The sequence below is a fragment of the Octopus sinensis genome, linkage group LG9 (genome assembly GCF_006345805.1).
Source record: "Octopus sinensis linkage group LG9, ASM634580v1, whole genome shotgun sequence".
NCBI classification, from domain to species: Eukaryota; Metazoa; Mollusca; class Cephalopoda; order Octopoda; family Octopodidae; genus Octopus; species Octopus sinensis.
In genome coordinates, this window is record NC_043005.1 from 74,380,230 (window position 1) to 74,395,229 (window position 15,000).

General features: G+C 35.7%; 2 protein-coding genes across 3 annotated transcripts in view; one reads left to right on the plus strand and one right to left on the minus strand.

The window, feature by feature from the left end:
- LOC115215365 (mucin-2) overlaps window positions 1-15,000 on the minus strand; it is a 510,799-nt gene that overhangs the window by 259,476 nt on the left and 236,323 nt on the right. The window lies entirely within an intron of this gene.
- The window catches only part of LOC115215366 (myb-like protein I), a 283,128-nt gene that overhangs the window by 201,132 nt on the left and 66,996 nt on the right, over window positions 1-15,000 (plus strand). For both annotated transcript variants that reach the window (XM_029784515.2, XM_036506032.1), the window contains one exon: window positions 8,858-9,015. In XM_029784515.2, coding sequence (XP_029640375.1) covers window positions 8,858-9,015 — 158 coding nt within the window. The remainder of the gene's footprint in view (window positions 1-8,857; window positions 9,016-15,000) is intronic.

Sequence of the window (15,000 nt, forward strand, 5' to 3'; positions counted from 1 at the left end):
TATATATATATATATATGGTAAATATATAATGTATACAATGCGCTTGGCTTAGATTTTCCTTTGGGGCTGGCCAGGTCGGAGCAATCTCAAGATTAATCAGCCGAAATTGCGAGGATGATCCGGTTCTTGACTGAAGATCGAAGGCTTCGAATGTCCCGTCCGTGTTTTTTGTATCGTCTTCTAAAGGTTTTACGTTCTTGTCCCGGTTTGTATTTTTTTACATATATACATGTATATATATATATAATATTATAATATATAGATATATATATATGTGTGTGTGTGTGTGTTGTATATATATGTATATATGTGTGTGCATGCATACATATGTTCAAACACACACACACATATATATGGTCACAGACGGTAATAGTAAATATGGTAAATGAGTTTTACCTCTAACTAGAAGTTATTTCGATTCTTTATATTACATATCAGACTTTGTGTGTGTATGAACACCATGCATATACATATATGCACACACATACACACACACACACACACACACACACACACACACACATATATATATATATATATATATATATATATATGCACATATGGATATATGTATATATATGTAAATATTTGTGTGCATATATATATATATATATATATATATATATGTATATGTATATGTATATGTATATATATATATACTGAGACAAAGAGGGAGAGAGGATGACAGTAAACAAGAGAGAGACAAGGAAATGGATATTGCTGAAACAGGTCAAGGTTAGACAAAATGTTTTAGCTCGTCTGGTTGGGTACTTTTATATGCTTAATAGACAGGGAACAATTCAAACGAGCTTATCTCACGCCTATATAGGTTGCGCTTTTTCATATACAAAAACAAAAAAATCAATATGTGTGTGAGCACGCATGTCTGCGAGTGTGTGCCTGTACGTGTGTTCGGGCGTATGCGCATCTGTGTCTGAATATAAGCACTTTATTTTGTATATCTGTTCGTTTGGTGTGTTTACATGTTATTTCTTTATATTTTTACGCGTTCTAAATACCATAATGTCTACCCATTCGTACACATGTTTTGGTTTATAGAACCCGATGTAAAATCTATTAACCTAGTTGATATTGAATCTTTAATAAGTAGGCCCTTCTCTGCACGTTACTTACGCAGTAGTCAAAGTGACACGTGCCTTAACTGTTGGATCCAGTTTCAAGATTTAGATAACATTTGAAATTATCCCCAGGAAATTTATTCCTAAAGTATTAATCCTGTTATATGTTTTCGCTAGTGGCTGGGGAAAATACTAAGGTGATGGACGCTTTCATTTTAGATATCATTTCATATTGCGTAATCAAATAGATTATTTCGATTCCATTTATTTTAATCGTTATTTTTCATCAGCAAATTTGTCAGTGATATATTCCCTTTCATTGTTTACGATTTCTTGTCAACGTCCCGCTAGTTTGTTAATTCGTTGGTGGCAGAAGCACCAGGATTTGATTCGAAGAATTTGTCGAGCCACGTTTTAGCTGCACGTACTTGTTGAACGAAACACCTTAGCTGTTGGAAACCGATCGAAAAGATGGAAATCTGAAAGCGTTATACCAAGAGGATACAGTTGTTACGGAAGAACTTCCCAACTGAGCTTTTGGGTAGCATTTTTGGGTAAATTAGCGACGTTGGGGTGAGCGTTGTCGAAAATGCTTATTTATTATTATTATTTTTTCTTTTCGCCTTGGCATTCCATCATCATATGTCTGAAAAGAGGTGAAATTAATTCAAACTTCAAAACCGATAAACAAAAGCTGGCGAGGAAAACTAGAGCAAAATAATAATAATAATAATAATAATAATAATAATAATAATAATAATAATAATAATAATAATAATGATAATAGATAAAGAACAAAATAAAACATTACGATATATATATATATATATTTTAGCTTAATTCAAATAATATTGAAAAGAGACGATTGAATTTATGATAACCCTATATAAATGTGTGTTTCTATTCACAAAACAACAAATATTTTTCTACGTATTCCAATTCCAATTCACCTAACTCATTCAATGTACCTTTTCCATCAACGGAAAAAAGACAGAGTTCGATCTCAGATCATAAAACGGTGATTCTAAGTATCCTAAGGCATTCAAAGTTGTGTACGATCATTATGGTTATTGTCTTAGCGCCCTTTGAATTACAGGTCTTCCACGCAGTTTCCGTCAGTGCAATCATATTGATTTCATATTTTAGAATAAGGGCAGCAATGTTTCGAGGAGTAGGTAACTCGATTATATCGATCCAAGTGCTCAAGTGGTTCTTATTTTATCGATCCCAGTGCCTAACTGGTGTTATTTTATCGACACTGAAAGGATGAAAGGCGAAGTCGACCTCGACGGAATTTGGAACTCAGAACGTAAAGATGAATGAAATGCCGCTAAGCATTTCGCCCGGCGTGCTAACGATTCTTATTTCTTTATTGCCCACAAGGGGATAAACATAGAGGGGACAAACAAGGACGGGCAAAGGGATTAAGTCGATTACATCGACCTCAGTGCGTAACTGGCACTTAATTTATCGACCCCCAAAAGGATGAAAGGCAAGGTCGACGTCAGCGGAATTTGAACTCAGAATGTAAAGACAGACGAAATACATATTTCTTTACTACCCACAAGGGGCTAAACACAGAGGGGACAAACAAGGACAGACAAAAGGATTAAGTCGATTTCATCGACACCAGTGCGTAACTGGTACTTAATTTATCGACCTCGAAAGGATGAAAGGCAAAGTCGACCTCGGTGGAATTTGAACTCAGAACGTAACGGCAGACGAAATACCTATTTCTATTTCTTTACTACCCACAATGGGCTAAACACAGAGGGGACAAACAAGGACAGACAAACGGATTAAGTCGATTATATCGACCCCAGTGCGTAACTGATACTTAATTTATCGACCCCGAAAGGATGAAAGGCAAAGTCGACCTCGGCGGAATTTGAACTCAGAACGTAGCGGCAGGCGAAATACAGCTACGCATTTCGCACGACGCAGTTATAATTGATAAGTAGACCGAGATAACCGAGAGAAATATATTTACACACGCTGCCATTTAATAACATCGACCACAGACAACGACTACTAAGTGCAATTCCTAGTCAATTGGTCATTCCAGTGCCATTCCTATGTATAACACACACGCACGCATGCATACATAAATGAGCACACACACACACACACACATAACACAGACATGGACACGCACACAGTCACACACATCATACACACGCACGCTTTCTCTTTACCTCCCCTCTCTTTACACCCACTTTCTCTTTCACGCACATACGCGCGCAGGCACACATACATATGCGTGAGGGTACGTACACACACACACACACACGTGCACACGTACTCATATTTATAGTAGATAGGGAGTTCATAGGTGGATAGGGAATAGTAAAAAAAGGATGCCTAGTCATAAATACATACATACGTACGTACATGCATACATACATACATACATACACGCACACATATAAATGTGTATGCTTTAAGTGTAATATAATATTCACTCTGGGAATTATTATGAAATATGTTTCCTTAATATAACATTATTATTATATGTAGTTCCTAATTTATGAACACAATTTCGGAATCCGAGGGCTCAAGAAAAATATATAAAGAAAAACAAAAATAAATCAGCGTAGTTCCAAAGAAAAGATATGTCTCTCATTCACGAAAATCCAAGGAAGGTTTAATTGTGCCAACTCACCTAATGATTCTCGAGTTTTGGCAAAAGAGTAAGTCGATTACACAGTACGCCATTAATAAATTTCTATAAACCAAAATTCTAAGAAAGAGAAATAAAGAACTAAAATGGAAATGTTTCTTTTTCTTTTAATTCAAATCGCTTTTTATAATTTTCGGTAAAAATGGAAATTAAAATTCTAATGCAATAACGGAATCCAATTTTTAAAAATTAAATCTCGTTTCATGTCTCGGGTTCAGATTTTCTTTCTCGAATCCCAATTTCTGTCTATAAAAGAGAAAGATTAGTTTCATCAATTCGAAATTTAAGACATTAAAGAAAATGCCAAAAAAAAAAATAGTAATAGAAGTAATAAGACCTCAATTGAAACTTCTCCGTTTTCATATATATATATATATATATATATATATATATACATGTATATGTATGTGTGTGTCTATATACATGTGTGTAGAGATATGTTATGGTATACTATTGGTTTGTATTACGTATGCGTGAAAATGTTTGAATGTTCGTATGTGAATGTTTGCGTGCGTGCGTACGTGTAAGTTTGCATTTGTGTCTGACAATAATACTGTGTACTAGTTACATAAAGATGTACAGTGTACTATCTAAAATAATATCAAATAACAATTTACATAAATACGTCATACAAAATCGTTTAAAATGTATTTCTACACATGTGCATATGTACAAGCGTGTGTATGCGTGTGTAAGTGCATGTGTATACGTAACTGCAAAATTCTTCTTGGCCGACATATTTGTATGAGCTGACATATACTGTCATTAGTATATGAGTGATCAGAATAAGACTCCAGACTCAATGACACTAAGGAAATTACCAAGACGACTTAGAAATTCTTCAACTCACCATTGCAAATTTATATATATATATATATGTATGTATGTATGTATGTATGTATGTATGTATGTATGTATGTATGTATATGTATATATATATATAATATATATATATATATATATATATATATATATATTATATATTCCATGCTTGTACAGCTCATTCATCGATATGACAGATTCATGAACACAACTCGGGTCCAGTACTAATCAATAATAATTACCGATCTTTCGGTTGATTGACACGCACTATCAATATAAAAGGGTTAGTTTTTTTCTTTATCAAGTGAACTATTGGATTTCTCAAGCATGCTACACAAATGAACTTGTTTGTTATAGCTGTCGTTCTTCTCTCAAAATTAATAAACTGGTAACTTGATTCATTACAAGCAAACAAGTGATTAAATTTCAACCATCATTTGTCTCCAAATTTCGGTTCGCTTTCTCCTGATCGATTTCAGAGACACAACAGAGAATGCTGAAATAAATTTTAATTAGAATGCGTCTGTTTTCTGATCGGTTTGAAGAATATCGTTCCTAATTCAATTTTGATTATTTCTTTCTTTTACTTTCTTTTATTTGTTTCAGTCATTTGACCGCGGTCATGGTGGAGCACCGCCTTTAGTCGAGTAAATCGACCCCAGAACTTATTCTTTCTAAGCTTAGTACTTATTTTACGAGGACGTAAACACACCAGCATCGTTTGTCAAGCGAAGTTTGGGAGGACGAAGTTGTCAAGCGAAGTTTGGGAGGACAAACACACACGTACACACACACACACACACACACACACACATACGACAAGCTTCTTTCAGTTTCCGTCTACAAATCCACTCATTGCATCTCTACCTATTTTTGCCTCCTAAATGTTGATGTAGCCTTTATTCTTTTCCTATTTTAGTAGGTTTTAGACTTCATCTGTTGATTGAGCTTTATATATGTACAGATATGAATGCATACATACATTCATGCATGTATGTATTCATATATGCATGCATTCATCCATGCAAACATACATATATGCATACATACAAACATGCATAGGTGCATGCATGCAGACATACATACATACAAACAAACATAGATACATGCATACACACATAGATACATAGATACATGTATATATATATATATAATATATATATATATATATATATATATATATATATACATGCGTACATATAAGCAGACATACATACACATATGTAGGCATACATACATGTAGACATACATACATAACTACATGCATACATAAATGTATATAATCATGCATGTAGACATACATGCATATATACAAACATGCATAGATATATGCACACACATACATACATGCAGACATACATCCATGCATGTAGACATACAAACATACCTACACGCATACATTCATACATACATGCCTACATACATACATACATACATACATACATACATACATACATACATACATACATACATACATACATACATACATACATGTATACATGCAGGCATTCATACATATATATATATATAAACTCACATGCACACATATATAGGCATACTCTTTTACTTGTTTCAGTCATTTGACTGCGGCCATGCTGGAGCACCGCCTTTAATCGAGCAACTCGACCGCGGGACTTATTCTTTTGTAAGCCCAGTACTTATTCTATCGGTCTCTTTTGCCGAACCGCTAAGTAACGGGGACATAAACACACCAGCATCGGTTGTCAAGCAATGCTAGGGGGACAAACACAGACACACGCATATATATATATACATATATACGACGGGCTTCTTTCAGTTTCCATCTACCAAATCCACTCACAAGGCTTTGGTCGGCCCGAGGCTGTAGTAGAAGACACTTCCCCAAGGTGCCACGCAGTGAGACTGAACCCGGAACCATGTGGTTGGTAAGCAAGCTACTTACCACACATCCACTCCTGCGCCTATATAGAAAAAACGGACAAATAATCAATAAGAGATGTAAGGAATGTATTCATATGAAAACCTACATATGCAATATGCCTGATGTAAGCTAGTAATTCGTATGTACAATGTTTCCTTTAAATTATTCCTTTAATCTGATATTCTTTGTTCATAATTCTTCTTTCATATACATTCCGCTTCTATCGGCTGCTTTACCCTGATGACAAAATTGGAGTTTAAGAATCTGCTCCCACTGAGCACTATTTGGTGGTTATCTATCTCACGCTTGCACTAGAATTTTATCACCAATTATGAGTGTGTATGTGTGTGTGTGACTATCTGTCTGTCTGTGTGTCTGTGTGTGTCTGTGTGCTCGTAGACCATAAATTTTTGTCTATGAAATGCATCAACTCAACCAAATGTCTCATTTGTTTGACAAGCTCTTACTGAACGAAGCATATGTTCATGTGTAAAAAGTAATTTTAATGTAACACATGTGTACATGTTTATATATGTGTAAATATATGGGTGTATAATTATGCATATGTGTATATAGTAATCTAAGAATATGTAAGTATATATATATATATATATATATATATATATATATGCAATCCATACACTCACACACACGCACACAATATGCATACGTAACTGAAAGCCTGCACAAATAGGAAACCATGCTAGTTCTTTCTGAAGGACCCCAAAAAAGCACATATATGGAATTAAATTCCTTTTAAAACAACTATAATTAATTACCAGGTTTACGATTTGTGCCGCTGCTCTTGTTGTCAATTGCATGTCATTGTAATAACTGTTTCAAAAAGATAGTAACGTTTAAATGGAAAAGAACGCGATAAATGTAAAATTTAAATAAGCATGAAATTAAATTGATAATTAATTCCAGACGCAGTTGATGTGCGATGTGTCGGCATTTGATAAAGTTAAAAACATGCATTAAATATAAAATAAAATGGTGAAATAAAATTAATGAATGATCGCATTACTGTTGAGATAAGAATTCTAGTATCACGAAGTGAATTATAGTATAAAGCATTACTCCGAGAGTCAGTAATTGTATAGAGAGTTAAAACTGAGAGAATCTGAATGCTTCGTTCTTTGTACTTGATTTTAGCCCATTATTCGAGCTGTACTGTGACTCTGTTTACGATACCTAATTCCTAATTGATCTATCAGCTTGACTGTAAAATCGTTTCTAATTATGGCATAAATTCAGCAATTTCAAGCCGAATATATCAACACCAGTGTTCAAATGAAATGGTACTTATTTTATCAGTCCCGAAATGACGAAAGGCAAAGTCGACTTTGGCGGAATTTAAACCCAAAATGTAAAGAGTCAGAGGAAATGCCGCTAAGCATTTCGTCCGACTCGCTACCATATCTACCAGCTCGCTGCTTTAACCAAACTGTAAAACAAACGATAAAAAGAATTGTAGGCGACAAATATGAATAACAAGAACACTAATCAATCTTTGAGCAGGGGTGTCGAGATCAACTGTTCATACTCTGTAACTGATAAATATAACAAAGTATGCATTGATGGTCATAACGCTCAATTCGTCAATGACGTAGTCCACCAACAGAAAATAAGTACAACATACTACTCTGATAGGTACAACAGGCTGCTCTGACAGGTACAGTACGCTACTCTCAAGTATCCACGACCTTGAGAAAATTGCCCTGGGCTTTGTTAGACTGCAGTACTGAGTGACAATGCTATTTTGCAGTTTGGTAAGCTGTATATTAGGATAATTGACATTCGCCCGTATAATAGTTTTGGAAATGGGAGAGAGGCATCAACTTAGTGGATTCTGAAGGATTACATAAAATGTAACAGATAAGAGAGAAAAAAAAAAAAAAAAAAAAAAAAAACATGAAATGATCTTTGTGTAGCTTAGGACTAAGACCCATGAAATATCGAAGATTCTTCTGTGGCGGGCAAGACATATATAAGCAAGATAGCTACTGACCCTTTGTGAGCACTAATTTGAGTAAATAAAACGTGTCTAGTCGTTTTGTTCTAAAATTTTGTACGATCGTCTGGATAAAGACAGATGTCTTGTTCGATTTTCTTTGGCAGATTCTTTTGTCTGGAATTCGCACTTTATAAGGTGTAAAATTCAATTTAATGTTTATAATCGAAAAACAATTTTTCTCTACCATCTTCTACTAACGCTAATATGTTGCAGGTCTTTTCACAAGCATAATGGCGATAAGAATTTCTGAAAAAAATTGTTGAATGTTAAAAGATAAAACATAAAATGAACCTTTGAAAATAAAAAGAGAGAAAACCGTATAAACGAAATTTCTTTATTTCTACTTTATTTACAGCATGCAAAAAGATAGATTCCAGTTTTCGACTTGCTTGTCCGGTATATAACGAAAATGAAGAAACAACATGCATTGATGATACACAGTTATGTGATGGTATGTCCGACTGTCCGAATGGAGACGATGAAAATAAAACTGTATGTATGTTCTATACGATGGTAAGTGAGCAAATAATTTTTATTATTTTATAATAGCAATATTTGAATGTTTCATTCTGTCTCCGCTTTTTATAGATATTTAATCTGCCGGAGCTCGATCTGCCATCATCACCTTGTCTTTTCGAGCTTTTATAGGAGTCCACTGTTTTGCAAGCAACTGGTCCCAGACTTTGTCTGAGAACAGCCCAAATCAGAGGAAGTTAAAAGAACAAAGTAATCCAGCTGGATTCTTTTGTCATGTTTTATACACCAGCATGACTAAAACCAGGAATTTCTTATTTCTTGTAAGGCACCACTTCCCCAAAACACACAAAAGTGCTCTTTAATGAACGCTATGTTAAGATTAGATATGCTTTCCTAGACAATATCGTTTCGACCGTCAAGCACTGCAATCAGAAAACACGCCTACAGATCTCCCATCCGACAGTCGAAATCGCTTCTTCACTCAATAAGTAATCTATTGAGCATCAGTTGCTCTCAGAAGAAAGATCGGTTTCACCATTAACAACTTCAAAGAACGTTACAATCAACATTTGTGTTCCTTAAGGTCCTTGTACAGGGAAAACCCTACTTTTATGTCCCGATTTATTTGGAGATACTGGAAAAATTAGCCAGTAATAAATTGGAAAATGATTGACAAAACTACTCCATAGTCTAATGGATTGAGTAAACATAGACTTCACCAATTTGAAGAATTTCAGATGTTGAAGATCATCGTTTTGTTGCATAGACCAATACGATCTTACTCTGCTAACAACCAATAACGAACAGTTTTACTAAAGAATTACGGATAAATTTCCATGAAACGCATCTGAAAGTTTACAGGATATGGATCACGTGTGAGCATATGAAAGTCTGAATACACACGCAGCAGGGAATCTTGCACTGTATTAATGATATATTTTCCCGTGTGCAAAGAGAATAACAGAACGTATGCACATTTGTTTAATTTACACGACGTGGGCGTTACAAACTGCATTCTAACTACATTAACTATCTTTATTTCTCTCTCTCTTTCTTTCCCTCTCATTTTACATGTGTGTGTATGTGTGCATATGTGTCCATGTGTGTGATAGTCATGCAAGCTTAAGTAGACGACAATATACATAGATATATATATATATAAATATATAAATATATGTATATATATATATATATATACATATATATGAATATATATAATTTTTTACACACACACATGTGTGTATATCTATCTATATTTCTCTTTCCCATTTATATATAGATGTATATATATGAATATATATATATGTATATATACCTATATACATACATATATATATATATACATCTCTCTCTCTCTCTCTCTCTCTCTCTCTAATATATATATATATATATAAATATAAATATATATATATATATATATAATATATATATATATATATTATATATAGTGGAGGCGCAATGGCCCAGTAGTGGTTAGGGCAGCGGACTCGCAGTCATAGGATCGCGGTTTCGATTCTCAGACCGGGCATTGTGAGTGTTTATTGAGTGAAAACACCTAAAGCTCCACGACGCTCAGGCAGGGGCGGGGGGTAGCAAACCCTGATGTATTCTTTAGCATAACTTTCTCTCACTCTTTCTTACTATTGCTGTTTCTGTTGCATTCCAAAGGGCCGGTCTTGTCACACGCTGTGTCCCGCTGATCCTCCCCGAGAACTACGTTACGGGTACACGTGTCTGTGGAGTGCTCAGCCACTTGCACGTTAATTTCACGAGCAGGCTGTTCCGTTGGCTGGATCAACTGAAACCTTCGTCGTCGTAACCGACGGAGTGCCACAATATGTATATATATATTATATATAATATATATTATATATATATATTATATAAGTATATATATAATATATATTATATATTATATATATATATATATAAGTATATATATATATAAAAGTATATATATATACACATATTATACATTCTTACATTCATATATATAAAACATACCTACATATATATATATAAATGTGTGCTTGTGCGTGTACGTGTATGTGTGTGCGTGTGTGTGCGAGTGTGTGCGCGGATGTGTGTGTGTGTGTGCATGTGTGTAGTGTGAATGGTTTGTTTAGTATAATAGGTTCCGATTTGGTCTCTTCAGTGTGACTAAAAGAATGGTATTAAATTCCATCATTTCGAGCAACATGCGGTAAAAATTCATCTGCACCGGAAATTGTCATTACAGAAGTAAATTTGTACAAATGTAGCTGGCTGTGACGGTTGACACCTTGTACTTGCAACGATCTTTCATATTGTGTTGTGAAATAAAAGAGCAAAAACAAATGAAGTAAAATTCTCCTGCAACATTAGTCCTAAGTACACTTAAATAAGAACCTGGAAGGAATTAGCGTATATTTTACTGACATTCAATCGTCTGACAATACGAATGATGATGATGATGATGATGATGCAGTGGTGATGGTGGTAGGGATGATGATAAGGATGATGATGATGATGATGATGATGATGATGATGGTGATGATGGTGATGATGATGATGACGATGATGATGATGATGATTTCTTTTATTTGTCCCAGGAGCGAATAATATGTGAGACCATTATTACGAGAACATACAAACTTCTTATCAGTGTTCAAATGTGCATTAGGTATATTCGAACTCGTAAGAAAGCTATTCACTCTATTTTTGTTATGAAAAAAATTTCGCCCCGTAAGCAAATAGGCCATGTCAGCTCACAGCGGCCCCTAACCAAACTATGGGATGCATGCATTCCGGAATGGCTATCTCGCCTTCAGTCACAGATACCGGAAAGACTCATGCTGCGAACTGATGAGAGAGACAGGTTCCTCTTATGATATTCTCTCCATTGTTCAATGTAAGCTAATTCGGTGTATCTACACCCGTTTAACAACAGCGAGAAATTTTCTCCATGGCAAAATACAGCGAATGACTTTCCTACGGGTTCAAATGTGCCTTAGGCATTTTTGAAATGGTAACAATTTTTATTTATACACATCATTGCTTAGCACTGTCATCCTGCATTACAAGAACAGTTTAGAATTTGTGTGGGTGTTTACCTAAAACATATGAAGGAATGAAAGGGAAATGAAATTGAGGATGTGGGTAAAAAATACACTTTGTGTACAAACAATGTGAACACGTGGATGATGCAGTTCTGGTACAGGAGTGCCTCATATTAGCACCAATGAAGGACCCCTCCGATTTTAGATCACCCTGACCTACAAGTACCTATGTCCTCGCCTAATTGTTATTCATCAGTCTACAGGTGCATGCTTAGAGTATTTGTCTTCACACTAACCATTTTTACCCCAGTCACTCTGCTTCTGGAGAATTCGCTTGGTTTAAGCATTTCTCTCTCCAGCCTCTCTTTCCTTTCCAAGTGGAAGTTAAAAAGTCGATGAAGGCTTGACCGAAGAGGAAGGTGTCTTTCCTCAACTCTTTCAGCCACGTCCACCACTCAAAATTTTTCCCCATAGCCACTAGACAGAGGAACACTGCCTAACCAGCCTTGCTAAAAGCGGCTGGTGGGGAGATGCCCACGACGGACTCGGCCTGTATCCGGATCGGTCCTACACGCGGCCACAGTCGTTCGACATAAATCCACAAGTCATTGGAACTCGAACACTACACAAGAGTTCGTGTAGTACGCTTTCGTCGCTCTGCAAGCCTCACGGCCACTCATGAGTGGCCGCACTTATGTGCTTGTAGTGCTCCCTCAAAGGTGACGAAGAGGAGTTATTAGGAAAATATGTTACAAAAATATGTTCGGCTTGCATAAAAATAGAATAAAGCGATAAGAAGAAGGTGATAATATATACAGTATACACATATATAAAAATAATTTTAATAAAATGCCTGCCATCTAGCTCCAATCAAGAAACTCCTCAAATCTAATTGTACCCTGACTTCCACAAACGAGCTCGTTCTTCCATTTGCATTCCTCGGATTACCATGGATTACCATTAGAGCAGGGCCATTCATCCAGACCATTTTTGTCAATCACCCATTTTTTTAAAAATTCACTGAGATGGAAAAAGTCCATGAGGGCTTGACCAAAGAGAAAGTTGTCTTTCCTAAATCTGTTCAACACCGTCCATCACACAACCTCTTTCTCCATAGCTACTCGATAAAGGAATACCGCCTGTCCCGCCTTGTTAAAGATGGATGGTGAGGTGATCCTCGCGATGGATTCAGCTGACAATCGGATTTGTCCCACACGCAATAAAAACTGTTCGACATAACTCCAGAAGCCAGCAATACTCAGACACTGCACGAGAGCGTGCGGTACGCATTTATCGCTCTTCATACTATGCCTGAAATTTTAGATGGAGCGTTTAGTCGATGCGCAGCTGGTATTATTTTATCGATCCTAAGGCGGCGAGCTGGCAGAAACGTTAGCACGCCGGGCGAAATGCTTAGCAGTATTTCGTCTGCCGCTACGTTCTGAGTTCAAATTCCGTCGAGGTCGACTTTGCCTTTCATCCTTTCGGGGTCGATTAAATAAATACCAGTTACGCACTGGAGTCGATATAATCGACTTAATCCGTTTGTCTGTCCTTGTTTGTCCTCTCCGTGTTTAGCCCCTTGTGGGTAGCAAAGAAATAGGTATTTCGTTCGTTCATACATTCTGAGTTCAAATTCCACCGAGATCGACTTTGCCTTCCATCCTTTCGGGGTTGATGAAATAAGTACCAGTTACGCTCTGGGGTTGATGTAATCGACTAGCCCCTCCCACAAAATTTCAAGCCTTGTGTTTATTGTAGAAATGATTATTTTTATCGATACTGAATAGATAGCGCAAAGTTAACTTCGGCGGCATTTGAACTCAGGACATAAAAAGCAAAGAGAAAAGTCTCTAAGCATCTCGTCCAATGCACCAACGGTTCTGTCGGTTCACTGTCTTACTTCCTCTCATCGTAGCAGACGATACATTTAATTACACAATCGATTATATTTATCATAATGCATTTTTCAATCACCTCATTTGCAATTCATTTGTTTTCTATTAATTTCCTTAAATCAACAAAATATAAACACTAATCTCATATTTGTTTTCTATTTTTCTGTTTCTATCATGTTGATTTCCTTTTCAAGTGTTGCTACTAATGCATATTCACTCCAAATACATGGATAAGAAATTATTGGCGCCGCATTCATTGAGAATTAAGTCGTATATGTTTCGTTTTAACATAATCATTATTTGTTTAATCATAATATAAGCATTTTAAATGTATATTTATATAAACATTACAAATCAGACGCATTAGCATCCGGAGGAAGGTAGATAATTATTACATTGTTACTCCATTTGAAACCTGTCTCTTAAACACATATACACACATATGCCAGCATAAGTACATACATGCTTTCATCTGTCTATCTATCAATCTATCTATCTATCTATCTATCTATCTATCTATCTATCTATCTATCTATCTATCTATCTATCTACATCTATATATATATATCTATATATATATATATTATGTATGTGTGTGGTATATGTGTTGTGTGTGTGGTTGTGTGTGTGTGTGTGGAGGCGCAATGGCCCAGTGGTTAGGGCAGCGGACTCGCGGTCATAGGATCACGGTTTCGATTCCTAGACTAGGCATTGTGAGTGTTTATTGAGCGAAAACACCTAAAGCTCCACGAGGCTCCGGCAGGGGGTGGTGGCAATCCCTGCTGTACTCTTTCGCCGCAATTTTCTCTCACTCTTTCTTCTGTTGGCCTGCTCGCTTAGCCAGCGGGGTGGCCTCATTTAAAGGCTAAAACAATGCGAAACGCATTGTGACCAGCGATGTGTAGCAACATCTGATAGCCTGGTAGGTCACGGTGATCACGGTGATATATATATATATATATATATATATATATATATACATAAAATAAATATTGCACATAAATATACATGTAATATGTGTATATATATATATATATATATAAAATAAATATTGCATATAAATATACATGTATATAGTGTATATA